This window comes from Megalobrama amblycephala, linkage group LG13, assembly GCF_018812025.1.
Source record: "Megalobrama amblycephala isolate DHTTF-2021 linkage group LG13, ASM1881202v1, whole genome shotgun sequence".
NCBI lineage: Eukaryota > Metazoa > Chordata > Actinopteri > Cypriniformes > Xenocyprididae > Megalobrama > Megalobrama amblycephala.
Genome location: NC_063056.1, coordinates 7,295,700 through 7,309,538, shown reverse-complemented (window position 1 = coordinate 7,309,538; position 13,839 = coordinate 7,295,700). Strand labels below are relative to the sequence as shown.

The 13,839-nt window shown below is 35.0% G+C and overlaps 1 protein-coding gene across 2 annotated transcripts; it reads left to right on the top strand.

Moving 5' to 3' along the window:
- The first annotated feature begins 2,473 nt into the window (after nucleotides 1–2,473).
- Nucleotides 2,474–13,200, top strand: lztfl1 (leucine zipper transcription factor-like 1). 2 transcript variants are annotated; one of them, XM_048153217.1, is made up of 10 exons: nucleotides 2,474–2,717; nucleotides 3,547–3,671; nucleotides 3,783–3,977; nucleotides 9,548–9,605; nucleotides 10,101–10,172; nucleotides 10,261–10,326; nucleotides 10,612–10,689; nucleotides 11,118–11,276; nucleotides 11,781–11,884; nucleotides 11,995–13,200. In XM_048153217.1, the coding sequence occupies exons 1-10, from the start codon at nucleotides 2,622–2,624 to the stop codon at nucleotides 12,011–12,013; spliced, it is 972 nt and encodes a 323-aa protein (XP_048009174.1). In that variant the 5' UTR covers nucleotides 2,474–2,621; the 3' UTR covers nucleotides 12,014–13,200. The 2 variants fall into 2 exon arrangements, with proteins under 2 accessions (XP_048009174.1, XP_048009173.1); XM_048153216.1 differs by having other exon boundaries at nucleotides 11,100–11,276.
- Nucleotides 13,201–13,839: the final 639 nt, after the last annotated feature.

Here is a 13,839-nt window from a genome sequence, read left to right as displayed (position 1 = left end):
AGTGAAAATGTGTTTGTTTCCAAAGTTGTACAATGAGAATGTATAATAGAAGAATTATGTGTATTGCATGCTTATTGTAAGATAACTACATTAAAAGATGCATTAAGTGAATTAAAAGAATATGTAAATTCTGATAGTATGAAGACTGCAAGCAGTTTGTTAGAATCTCTGTGCAAAAAGCATGGAATGAGAGGGAAGTTCATTCATTGTTAAAGTATAACAATGTGTAAGATTGGGAATATAAATTTGGTATACTGCTTGTAAATAGTGGCTTTTGCATGTCAAATTAATGATGCTGAACTATACAATTCATAAGATGTAACATTTGATTGGATGAAGATTGCAAGCAAATTTTGAGAATAATGTGAGAGAAAATGCTTTTGTTTTAAAAGGTAAAGTATGAAATATGTAAGGAGTGTGTTTCTCAATGTGCCTTTTAATTTTAAACATATAAACATTACTTAGGTACAATTGCTCACTTATTATAGGTTTAAAATGCTTTCTACGGTTTACTTTTTTATGAACCCCTATTTCGGGAAGCTGTGCTCTTTTTGGTCTTTATATTCTGTGTAGTAAAATCATATTTTGCTGACCTATTTTCAATTTCTTATCTATTTGTGTTATTTAGTATCATATCTAATGTGTTTCCGCATTTACTGTAGTAACATTATAAGCTACTGCCAGTCTTTTACTTTAAATATAATGTATAGGGTAGAGTGGGGGAAAACGCCCCCCTTAAGGAAAATGTGACATTACAGTGAAACAAAACATAAATGTGACTAGAATTGCCATCCCAGTTTTGAGTGACTATGGCAGGAGTTATTCACCAAATATTAAAATTGCTCAGCCTTCATAATTAATTAGTATTTTGACTGAAAATATTTTTGTACAAAGGGGGCGTTTTGCCCCAGCGGTGGGGTAAAACACCCCCCAAGGTGGGGTAAAATGCCCCCTTTTCTTTACCAACCAGTTTGCTTCATAGATCAACAGCAAAATGAACAGACTAGTTTTTAATCTCTAAAAGTAAAAGGCAAGTAATGTATCAACATGTATAGGCCTATATATTTAATATTTTTAATATTTATTTGAGGAATATCCAACATATCCAAATTTTTAACATTTGATAATTGATGTATTTGTTCACCACTATCACCAAGACAAACAGAAAACCCTAAATAAATATTAAACTTATAAATTTGTATATTTATGTAGTAAAATATATCCAATAAATGCATTAAAAGCCACCCAATTTCATTGGGTCACCTAACCACCTTCCATCAGTGAGCCAACTGTGCTATCAAGCTAGCCTAATGCTCACTTGAGGTAATTTTTATTTTATTTTCTTTAATTTTGTTTAAATATTTTGATTTTACCACCTAGTTATACTGCATTAAGTGTAAAACAAAGGATTTGATAGACAGAAATATGTTATTATAGTAATTATGATAGAGAGAAACTATGCCCTCTGGGGGGCGTTTTACCCCTCAGCGTAGGGGGCGTTTTACCCCACAAGCTACGACTTTTTTAAAAAAAGTTTAATTTTTAAAATATAATTATATTCCTTATAAATAACATATTCTCTTAAACTACAGACTTCACTATTCATCTATCATACATCACTGTGATATCCTGCAGAACAATATTCTCTTAAACACTTGTTTACTAATATCTGAAAATTATAGTGCTTATCATGTAATCCTCTTCTCTTCAAATACGTCGCTGGTGTCAGCTTCTCCAAGAAGATTTGTTTATCCCCGTTGTCAAACGTAGTGCATAGCAACAGTGAAAATGTATATTGACTACCTCTAGTGCTTATTTTGAGAAAAACAGGTGGGGGGCGTTTTACCCCAGGGGGGCGTTTTCCCCCACTCTACCCTATTGAGTCTATGTAGGCAGTACACTGTCAGAAATAGGGGTACAGTAGGAGTCCATTTCTGTCCCCCAAGGTACAATCTACACTAACGTACCCCATAGGGCTTATTATTGGATCTCAAGGTACATGTATGTACCTTTTTGAGGGTCGATTCTTGACTGTTTAGATATATCTCTATTACTCCATGTGAACTTTTTAAAAATTACATATTACATAAAAATCTCCATATTCACAAAATATAGCTCTGACTCAGTTGTAGATGGTCTAATAATAAAATCCCCTGGGACAATATTAAAATCCCCACCCAGAATACTTTCAATATCATGATTTTTTTTTTTCTCTTACCTTATTAATCTCATTTTCAATATCAGAAAACAAATTAACATTATATATTTTTTAATATTTTTAATATAGTACAGTAGCCTACTTAACAAAAATATTTTCCTATCAATTGATATTGTTAGAATTATTCACCTACCCCCACTGTGGACTTTGCTACTAAAAAAATTACCTATAAACTATAAACCTAAATATATTCCGTTTTGATTTCAGGGGGACTTTAGGCCCACGGATTTCCGTGTGCAGCGCGCCCTCTGCCGTCCTCTCCAGTGTGATTAGCACAGCGACGACGCTGTTCTGTTTCCAAGCGCAACCCAAAAGCACAACAGTTCCCTTCTCGCTACCGTTCATTGCAAATCTTTCATTCGTGAACATCATTCCTAGTTTATTTTCATGACAGTGCCTTCTAATGCTCGATCCTAATGTTAACGCACTATATTTAATTCTAGAAACGTTTATTTTTGCTCCTTGTCACGATAAAACTCCGCATTACCCTGCTGTAATGGTAAGTAGCTTAGCCAGCTAACATTAGCTAATCTGATGGAAAACTAGATAATAATTTGTGCGGCTACATTTGACCAGTTTAGTAACATACGCGTTATGTCTAAATAATAAACTGATGTGATCTCTAAAATATGCAGTTTTTTTTTAAAAAAAAGGGGGTGGGAAAAGGGTGAATACCAGCCCGATCTACAAGAATACACCAGTAGGTTGTAACTTGATGTTTTCAGGCCATTGATACCCTTAAATGCAATGTGAGTTCAGTGTAACATAATACTGCTCTATTTTATCTATAAGCAATATCAAATCATAAGATGTTCAGAAATAAGCGTAATTTGTGCGAAAGGGTTATAATGGCCAGATCAAACAGTAATCACTCCCCTATAATGTCATTATTGATATAATTAAACAGTAAAAGTGTTTTAATTAAAGGCTGTATTAATAAGAGACACCTATAGACAATAATAAAACCATTTTCTGTGCATAAAATGACTGAATGCATTGGAAAATTAAACTATTAATCACATAAACTAAGTAAAATTCTAAAGTTAAAGTAGTAAAATGCAAATTACTTTGTACTAAAGTAATTTGCGTGTTTGAGATAAGTTTATTCATTTAATTGTATACATCGTTAACATCTTTGAACCAGATTTGCAAATCGGCCTCAAAGTGTGAATTTTACAATGATATTTTTATAGCTCTTAGTATAGTGGGTTGGTGTAAAAGTGTCATTCAGTCAAAAGAGGGCGCTGGTTCTCTGTAGTAAGATGTTTGTCACAAACTTTGTAAAGGTGTTTGCCATTAAATATAATATTCTGTGGCTTTTCCTATAGGCCGATTTTGGGTTTAATGAGCACCATCAGAATGAGGTGATAAACTATATGCGCTTTGCCCGTTCTAAACGGGCCTTGAGACTGAAGACAATCGACTCCTGTTTCCAAGACTTGAAGGACAGTAGGTGAGAGAACGCAAGCCTATGTCGTTTGTGTATTCGCAATAACTCTCTTTTAGTTTCCATCTTTAAATGTTCTTCTCTGACTATTTCCCCTTCTCTACCTCCATATTAAAGGCTCATAGAAGAGACTTATACGGTGGACGAGGTGTCTGACATGCTTGACGGGCTGCAGGTGCTGGTGCGTGGAGAAGTGGAGATGGAACTCATAAACACAGCTCACACTAATGTGCTTCTGCTGCGACAACTCTTTTCTCAGGCGGAGAAATTCTATCTGAGACTGCAAACAGACATTTCTGAGCTGGAGAACAGGTGAAGAAAAGAAATAAATTATTTGTCCAATTATTTGCTACCATTTCATTGTGACTTTAGAGAAGAAACTAACCATATGATAAAAGAAATGGTTTCTGCAGTCCTTCTTAAAATGTCTTAAATTCTTTTAAAAATAGTTAATGTCTTAAAGGTCCCATTTTTCGTGGTTTTTTGAAGCTTTGATTGTGTTTATAGTGTGCAATATAACATGTGTTCATGTTTCGCGTGTAAAAAAAAACAGTATTTTTCACATAATTTACTTATCCGTATACCGCTGTTTCCACTGTCATAAAAACGGGCTGATGACTTCCTTGTTCTATGAAGTCCCTCCTTCAGAAATACGTAACGAGTTCTGATTGTGCCAGCGGTTCCTGTGTTGTGATTCGACAGCAGTTTAGCGAACCGAGAGCCATAGAGAGCGCACCTTGCCCGGAAATGTCACGCCTCTTAGTTTTACATGTGGATTATTGTGGTGTTGTGCCGAATGAACACAAAAGACAATAATTCCCGAGAGACTGAACTCTTTAATCTCCACAAGCAGCGACAGAAAATGTACAACGTTAGCACTCACTCAGAAGAGTACCTCATACGGAAAACAGCCATATACATAAACATAGTCCCCTCTTGTGGCCATTATGTGCAGTGCAGTCCAACATTAACTATTGCAGTAAGGATACCACAATTATAATTTTCGGGAACCGAGTTAAACATAAATTGTAACCATTGATCTCTAAGTACAGCGTCCCTGGGAAGGCCAAACAAAGGTGATTGGACTGCGGGATGAAAATAACAGCGTTTCGACGACATGGCGACAAACACACTCTACAAACCACGCAACTCTTGTGTATTCCTGTGGGCGGAGGTTAGTCAAAAAACTGTTTTAGTGACGTCATTAAAGAAGGAAGTAGAGGGATGTAGTCCAAACTGGCCGTTCGATGTAGGCGACTTCTATTAAATAAAATATCTCGCTTGGCATTGAACTTTGAGCTTTAAAATTTTACAGATTTTATTTATACTCTAACAACAACATTACACACTAACTAAAGTTTGAAACATGGGATCACGAAGAACGGGACCTTTAAAATCTCAATTTAGCCTTTATCTGCAATGCAGATTATTACACTTCAAAAGGCTATGATTTAATTAAATAAGTATGAGTGCTGTATGGTCAGCTGCCTGTTGCACATTCAAGCTTGTATTTCAGCCTTGTTAATAATTAAAAGTCACATTGTGCACAAAATCTTATGTCTGGGTATCTGATATTTTGATTGTTCAGTAGACATCATAATTATTGTTTAAAATTAGGGCTGTGACCGTGGTGATAGCCAACTTAACTATATACCTAAACTAAATGCATTTTGTAATATATACAGTGCTCAGCGTAAATGAGTACACCCCCTTTGAAAAGTAACATTTTAAACAATATCTCAATGAACACAAAAATAATTTCCAAAATGTTGACAAAACTAAGTTTTATATAACATATATTTACTTATAACATGAAAGTAAGGTTAATAATATAACTTAGCGAACAAAATTTTCAGTTTTACTCAAATTTGGGTGATGCAAAAATGAGTACACCCCACTGAAAGTCTCTGGAGCAAAGCTAAATTTTAGACTACAAATGACTATGTTAACAAGGCATGCATGGGTGCCATCCATGAAAGAAGACTTTCCTAAAGCCCAGGCACAAAAAAGCCCGCCTAGAGTTTGCCCTGGGCCCATGCTGACAAAGATGAAGACTACTGGGACTCTATACTTTGGAGTGATCAGACCAAGATAAATGTTTTTGGAACTGATGGCTTCAAAACTGTATGGCGTGCAAAGGTGAGGAATACAAAGAAAAATGCATGGTGCCTACATTGAAACATGGTGGTGGCAGTGTCCTTATGTGGGGCTGCATGAGTGCTGCTGGTGTTGGGGAGCTGCATTTCATTGATGGCCTCATGAATTCACAGATGTACTGCTCTACACTGAAAGAGAAGATGCTACATCACTCAGTGCCCTTGGTCGTTGTGCACCTTTCCAACATGACAATGATCCTAAACACACATCTAAGGCCACTGTTGGATTTCTGTAGAAGAACAGGGTTCATTGGCTCCTGATCTGAACCCAATTGAATACCTATGGGGAATTCTGAAGAGACAAGTTGAGCGTCACTCTCCATCCAGCATCCAGTCTCTTAAAGAGGTCATTCTTGAAGAATGGAAAAAGATAGATGTTGCAAAATGTTGCCAACTTGTTCATTCCATGCTTAGAAAACTTGGTGCTGTCATTAAAACATGGGGTGTACTCATTTTTGCATCATCCTAATTTGAGTAAAATTGAAAAATGTGTAATCCAAGTTATATTATTAAGTAAGTTAACCAACACACTACAGCCTGTAAAACATTGAAATAAATATCAGTAAATAATGGTAACCTAAATAATTAGAAAGTAAAAAACTTTTGTTGCAGTATCAACTTCAAAAGAAATCATTGTTTTGATTTGTAATCTTTCTCTGTGATTATTTGATCTTGACTCAAAAGTTTTCAAAGAGTGGGTTTAGCTTTCAGACATGGAACATTTCAGATGACTATAACATTAAGATATTCCACTCAGCAAGACTCCAATCTGAGGAGGATGTAGAAGAGGTAGGCCTGAAATGCATTTGTCAAGCAGTAGTATGTGTAAACTGAGAACAGAAAGATAGAAAACCAAAGAAACTCTACATTAGCCAATGAAACTCTTCTTAAAAAATGCATACTATTGTGGAAGAACTACAGAAGCTTTAGGGAAAAGCTCAGGAAGAGTGGTTTGTTTGGATTTGATAAACAGGTATGGTGGAATGATAGTGGAACATAAGTTTATTTGGTTGAAAAAGTTTCTAGGTGCCACTGCAGACTGGCTTTTGGCAAGCAAGAGTTTGTTAAACCACAAGGTGTAGCTTTTTTTTTTTTTTTTTGGTGTGTGAAATGTACCAGGAATGCATACTGATGAACCAGACCTGGACAGTTATAGGTGGAGGAGAGAAACCAAAGGACAGAAGATGAGAGAAGATGTCCTTGAGGCACTATACCTTAGTTTGATACCTTAGTTCTTCAGAAAGTCATCTGGTTCTAGTTTGATGGTAAAGGTGTGGATAGTTCATCCTGAAGTGATTGTTAACAAAATTGTCTTGGTGTTGTAATTGTTTTTAATTGTACTCATCGTGCTACCCACAAGACTTAGAATTAGATTAATTTGAGGGGCTTAGGATGACAAATCGGAGGCAATACACTTAATTTCTCTCGTGATCTTATATTTGTGACCCATGCACTCCTGCTCCACTGTCAATATTCTAAACCACATCCTTCCTACTGCTCTGGTTGGGCCTCATGCTGAAAGGTCAGCTGAAAGTTATACTTTCACTCTCAAAGCTAGTGTGTTGTGTTGATGATGAAGACATCTGAGAGGTCATCAGGCTAGGACATCTGGAATGCCATAGTGGTCTTAAGGCCCGTTTGCACCAAGGACAATAAGTTTAACAATAATGGTAGTTATTTTCCTAAAAATCCTTCTAAATATAAAAGGATAACAGAGTCTACACCACAACTATAACCATAACAACACAAAGAAAAGACATAATTGAAGTCACTTGCAGAACATTTTTTTCCAGCTGATGAATGATAAAAACATTGACAGCCAATCAGAATCCACTTCTGCTTTATGAGCTCAAGCATTTAACGTGGCAGATGACAAAACTGCAGAGCATGATTAGAAAAGGCAATGATTGTACACTGTGTGGATGCTAATATAGTTATAGTTGTTTTTATAGTTATCATTAGTTATTATTTTTTTATATCTTGGTGTGAATGGGCCTATAGAAATATTATAAATATTTATATATACTCAAATAGTTAAATTACCCAGGATAAATAGTTAATTATTTAAGCATAGTATTTCACGTCAAAGAAACCAAAGAGGTGGTGATTTGATTAAATATGTTTAGAACCACTGCTTAAATTAATAGTTCACCAAAAAATAAGTCTACCATCATTACCTTCATGTTGTTTGAACTAGTGTTGTCAAAAGTACCAACTTCGGTACCAAGTTAGTTGCCTGCTTTCAAACGCTATCATGTGTATCTGTGTAAGCGCTCAGTGAAGAGCGTCAAAGATGGTACCGAAGTCGGTCCTTTTGACAACACTAGTTTGAACCCATTTGGCTTTTTTTCTTTGCTCTAACCCTCACACAAAGCTTTTGTATGACTTTAGAAGGCTTGGAATATAGTGCAGAAGTGAATAGGCTACTTTTATAATTGTTTTTGGAGCTTGACAGCCCCAGTCCCCATCCACTTGCATTGTTTGGGAAAAAAACAGCTTGGACATTCTGCTAAATAACCTCCTTTTCCTAACCACAAATATTGAGAAACTTGGCAAGTAGATGAGTAGAATATGAATTTTCATTTTGTCCAAAAATTATCCACCAGAGTGTGGTCATTACTGAACTAAATTTGACCAACAACAGTGAAAATTGCAAACACAGATCTGAGAGAGCTGAGCAGCATTCACACACGTTAACACTTTTACTGTAACATGTAAACATGTTTACTGTAACATGTTGCTTTTGCAGTCTGGTGGTGTTTGTGGCTGAGTGTATTTTGTCTCCATTACATACATAAACAGCTGTTTGTGTATGATCCTCCCTCCTTTGCACATCAGGGATGGGCCTCACACAGGGAAAACACCCATATCTACATGTGTACACCGCAATCTTCACAGACCACACAGCCAAATGTTTTGCCTACCACAAACTGTTTCACAAGGAGAAGGAGGGGCTTTATTTTTCCATTTAGAACCATGTAACTGACATATATGTGTGTGTTTTTTAGCGGCTCTTCCTCTCTCTCCCTTTTTTGACTCCACCCACTACCAAGAATCAGGTGCATCTGCTTTTGTTTCATTGATGTATCTTTTCTGTGGCTTACAGGAACATGTAACATCAACTTAAATTGGTTAATATTTTTCATACATTTAAAAGAGTCATTATACACTTTTTCATTATTTATGTTTTCCCTAATGTCCACTAAAAGGTCCATTATATTTTTTGAGCTAAAGCATGCATAATGTGTTTTTTTAATGACCATTATCATCCTTCTTTGAACATTATAATTAAACGTGCCATTTGACTAAAATGATAAAGGCCCTTAAAAATAAATTTCAGCCACTCTTTCCTAATATTGATGTTCATTCTCCTACAAAATGTTCAAAAGTATTCATAAATTATACTTATTAACTGGAGAGAAAGACTGGAGAGAATGGACTACTATGGTTGAATGGGCTACTTTTATGGTATTTTTTGTCTTTTTGGAGTTTGACAGCCCCAGTCTCCATTCACTTGCATTGTATGGAAAAGCAGTGTGGACACTCAGCTACACATGAACTTTATTTATCTCAAAGTATCAAGGAAAAGTGTGATTCCTTATGGTTTGACATCTTTAGAATTACTTACAATTAAGATAACGCTCATCTATTGTGCAACATTCATAATGAATCCTTACATTTCTCTCACCCCCCCCCCCCTTTTTTTTAAATTTCTTTTCTTATTAGAGAGTTACTGGAGCAAGTAGCTGAGTTTGAGAAGACTGATTTCAAACCCAACAACAAGGTGAGCTCATTGCAGGTCTGAACAGGAGACATATGTCTCTGATAGGTATAGTCAGTTACTAAGTTGTTTCATTTGTAGCAGCCTGCACAAAATTCACATTTTGCAGGTTAAAGTGTGACATGCACGTTTTGTTGTTCTAGATTGTCATGGCGTGTAATGTTCTTAAGTACAGATTATCATGCTAGTCTGATGATGACAGCAAATAAAAACAGTCGAAACATAAATTCCCTTAACATCTTATATAATCAATATAAGTCAATATAACTTTAGTTTCTGTCATGGTCATGAGTTCAAATGCAAAATTCCATGAATTGCATTGAGTTTATTTAGCAAATTTAGAAGTAGATGAGAATATAAATGGTTTCAATGCTAATAAAACACAATACTAATTTTGATAAAAATGTGATGTGTCCTAAATGGACAAAGACAGTACTATATTTTAAGAATGTTTCTCCATGGTGAGCTGCCTTCAACATCTGCTTTATGTGCTTTTAGGTAAATCAGGAGTCCAGTAAGCCAAAATTAGCACCGCTGAATGAAGGAGGTGTTTCTGAACTACTCCAGAAGGTTTTTTTATTATTAAATTTGAACAATGACACATGTACTGCACATAAATCAACACTAACAGATAAAGTCTTTTACTTTTTAATTTTAGGAGATTTCCAGACTACAAGAGGACAATGACAAATTGAAAGCTAGACTCAGAACTTTGGAATCTCAGGTAAAGAAATTATGATAATAATAATAAAAATAATAATAGTAAACTTGATACATACTGTGGCCCCAGAAAGTATTTGCACCCTAAACAATATTATTTTATAATTTAAAATGTTTTGCTTCAGTGAAATTGTGCTATGTTTCTTTAAAATAAAAGCCATTTGGTTTTATATTTTGCGAAACCCATGACATTCAGACATTTTTAATTGTGGCTTAAGTGTCCAATAGTTTTGGGGACCACTTTATGGTAGTTATTATCTCTCATGCCTTTATAACGATTGTATTGTAGGCCATGAGCGCTCTAGATGACAAGTCCAAAGCAGAGAGGGCCTTGAAAGACCTTCAAAAAAGTCAAGGAGATCATCAGGTATAAAATATACCATGCACTTTACCAAGCTGGCAATTTTAGCCTTCAGGTTCATTAGTGATAGACCTATACTTTGTTTTGCAAATATATGTAGCATGGATTTGATCCTATAGTAAACATTTGGATTGTGTTTGAGCCTTTGTCAATGCCCCTGTGAACACACAGAGAGTGATTTCCTTTGTTGGCAATATGACTTCCCATATTTTGTTTATGAGATTTTATTTCTCACCATTTCTGTTATGACTTCTTCTATGGCTTCATGGAAACTCTGTGGTATGTGCTGTTTTGTTTTATTTTTATTTTTTTTCTGTCAAGATAAAAAAAAAAAAGTACTATATAAAGTACCTGTAAAATTTAGAAACAGCAATAAAATTGGCAAAATATTTACAGACAATTTTTTGCATTGGTAGTTTGCAATGTGTGCTCAGGAGATCGCAAATCTGGAAGGCACAGTTGCAGCAATGCAGGCTGACTTTAAAAAGACCCTGAATGCCAACGTTGCTTCTCAAAAAGACCTGCAGGACAGCCTTGTATCCGCTAAACATGACCTGCTTCGTGTCCAGGAGCAACTTTCCCTTGCTGAGAAGGTACTAAGCCTGCTTATTGCAAATTCTTATTCAGAGATGTAACGCTTATCAGACACTAATCTGAATCCTGACCTGACTGTTCGCAGTGAAATCACATTGCAAAAAACAGATACATATTTAGTATATTTCCACATATGAGATCAGATTTGGCTCCTCACTTTAAAAAACAGATCTGTGTGAAAAATCAGCTTCAGTGTGAACCATAATCTTTTAACTTTCCCCAAAATATATTTATTTATTATTGACAGTAATATATTTATTTATTATTGACAGTAATACATTTTAATATATATATAAATTTAATTATATATTATTATAATTATTATACATAATTCATTATTATTTAATATTTATATTTTGTATACATTACAATAGATGAAAAAAACCCTTTAAAAATCTTAAAAAGCCAAACTTTGTATCTAATGAACTTTTAAGGTATCTGTTTATAAATTAGTGAAGCTTGATGTGTTTGATAAATCATATTGTGTTTATTTACGGATTAAGGAACTGGAAAAGAAATTTCAGCAGACGGCTGCATACCGCAACATGAAGGAAATTCTCACTAAAAAGAATGAACAGATTAAAGATCTGAGAAAGAGACTACAAAGGTATAATTTCACTTCAGATGTTATGACCATCACTGAAATGTTTCATAAATCTGCCATTAGTTTTACATCCAATATTGTTGTAAATTTGTTGCATTATATTCCCTTCTCAGGTATGAATCAGATGAGTGAACGTTTAACCCACAGGAAACAAATGAAGATGTCAACAGAGGGACTTTTAATGCATATTAAAGGAAGTGAAGTCATTTTTGTCTATAAAGATATACATTTCAAAAAGGCAAAGGACCAAAGTATGATCAACAATAATGAGCTGATTCTAACACAGCTCTATGCCTTCTTATGTATTTCCTTATCTGCGAGATAATCACTACGTATCAGCTACAATTTAGTGGTTTACAGTAGATTAGAAGTTGTATTCAGACGTGAGACTACAATTGCTTAGTTATTCATCACCTCTCTGTATTCTTCATTGTCTATGGCTGGTTACCTGAGAGGCACTTTTTGCAAGTACCTTCATGGTTTTGTACAAAAGATTGTGGGTTCACTTTGGTAAAGAGGAAAAAAAATGCCCAAGTCTTTGTTCTCATCTTTCCTAGAGGAATACAGCTTGACTCTGCTGTCAAATTCTTGATTTTAGGTCCAACATACTTTGTTTTCAAATAACTAGATGTCTGTGCATTTTTTATTTTTCTATTTTTTATGCATAAATTAATCTACTACAACCTCTATCTGCTACCGCAAGGATATAACCTATACAAAAATTTGTAGATTATAACATCTCATAGGAAATATTGATAACACTTTCTATGAAATCTATGGAAATGTTTGTAGTGAAAGTTCTTGTTTTTATTAATGTTGAGTCTTTTGTTTTATTTGCCTGGCTATAGTTAGATACTTCATTAAAAATATGTTTATTCCCATTCTGACTCACACCACAATGAGGCACTAGTCCACATCCTTTGTTTTGACTTTTACTCTTCATATTAATTTGAATCTTTTGAAATATTTTCTAAGCTCAGAGGCTAGTGAAACGTATCTACATATTAACACTACAGGCCAATTAGAAGCTGAATGCAAGTCTTTACATTACTTTACATTTACATTACATTGAAGACACCAGTGCTTTTAAATGTCTCCTGCATTGCACATTCATTGTATATTTATATGCTATCCACAGTATATTTTTGTAAGACCTATGCCCTTTCCCCTTCAATCAGTAAGGATCAGTGGAACAGCGGTGTAGGAGTGATATGACTCTACCTATGGTCGGGGTCTTTTATCGTGTGTAACATTTCTAGTGATGTAATAGTGTGAAATGCAGTGGTTCACTTGAGCTCATAAAGTTTGCTTTTGGAGTATTTGTGGTCTGATTTATAATTATTTTTCATCAGTTACTGCTTAAGCAGTTGTTTGTAGACCTGGCAGTTACTAGTTGTAATTATCTGAATCAATGAATTTCACTATCACATTTAGTTTAAATAAAGGGATATTTATGTGGCATATTCAAGTGAACAAAAACCCATCACATACATTATTTCATATTTATTAGTTTATTGTTTTTTTTCAGAGTTGTCCAATCCTACTCCTGGAGTGCCACGTTCCTGCAGAGTTTAGCTCTAACACACCTGCCTAAAAGTTTCTAGTGATCCTGAACACCTGATTAGCTGGTTCATGCGTTTAATTGGGGCTAGAACTAAACTTTGCTGGAAGGTGGCCCTCCAGGAACAGGATGCAAACTTCTGTATTCTATAAAACAGGTTGCATCGCTTCCGGTTCAATTCTTTTGTATGTGCTTCATTAAATATAGAGCCATTTTACTCAAGATATCTTTAAAGGAGTCAGCAAAGATGAGCATAACTGATGTCCACCACGTATGCAGATTTATATCTAAAAGACAATTGTATATTTAAACCAAACAAAACAACGACAATAAAAAGTACTAGCTAGTAGGGGTGTAACGGTCATATATCATGAACCATCACGGTATGGATGTCGCA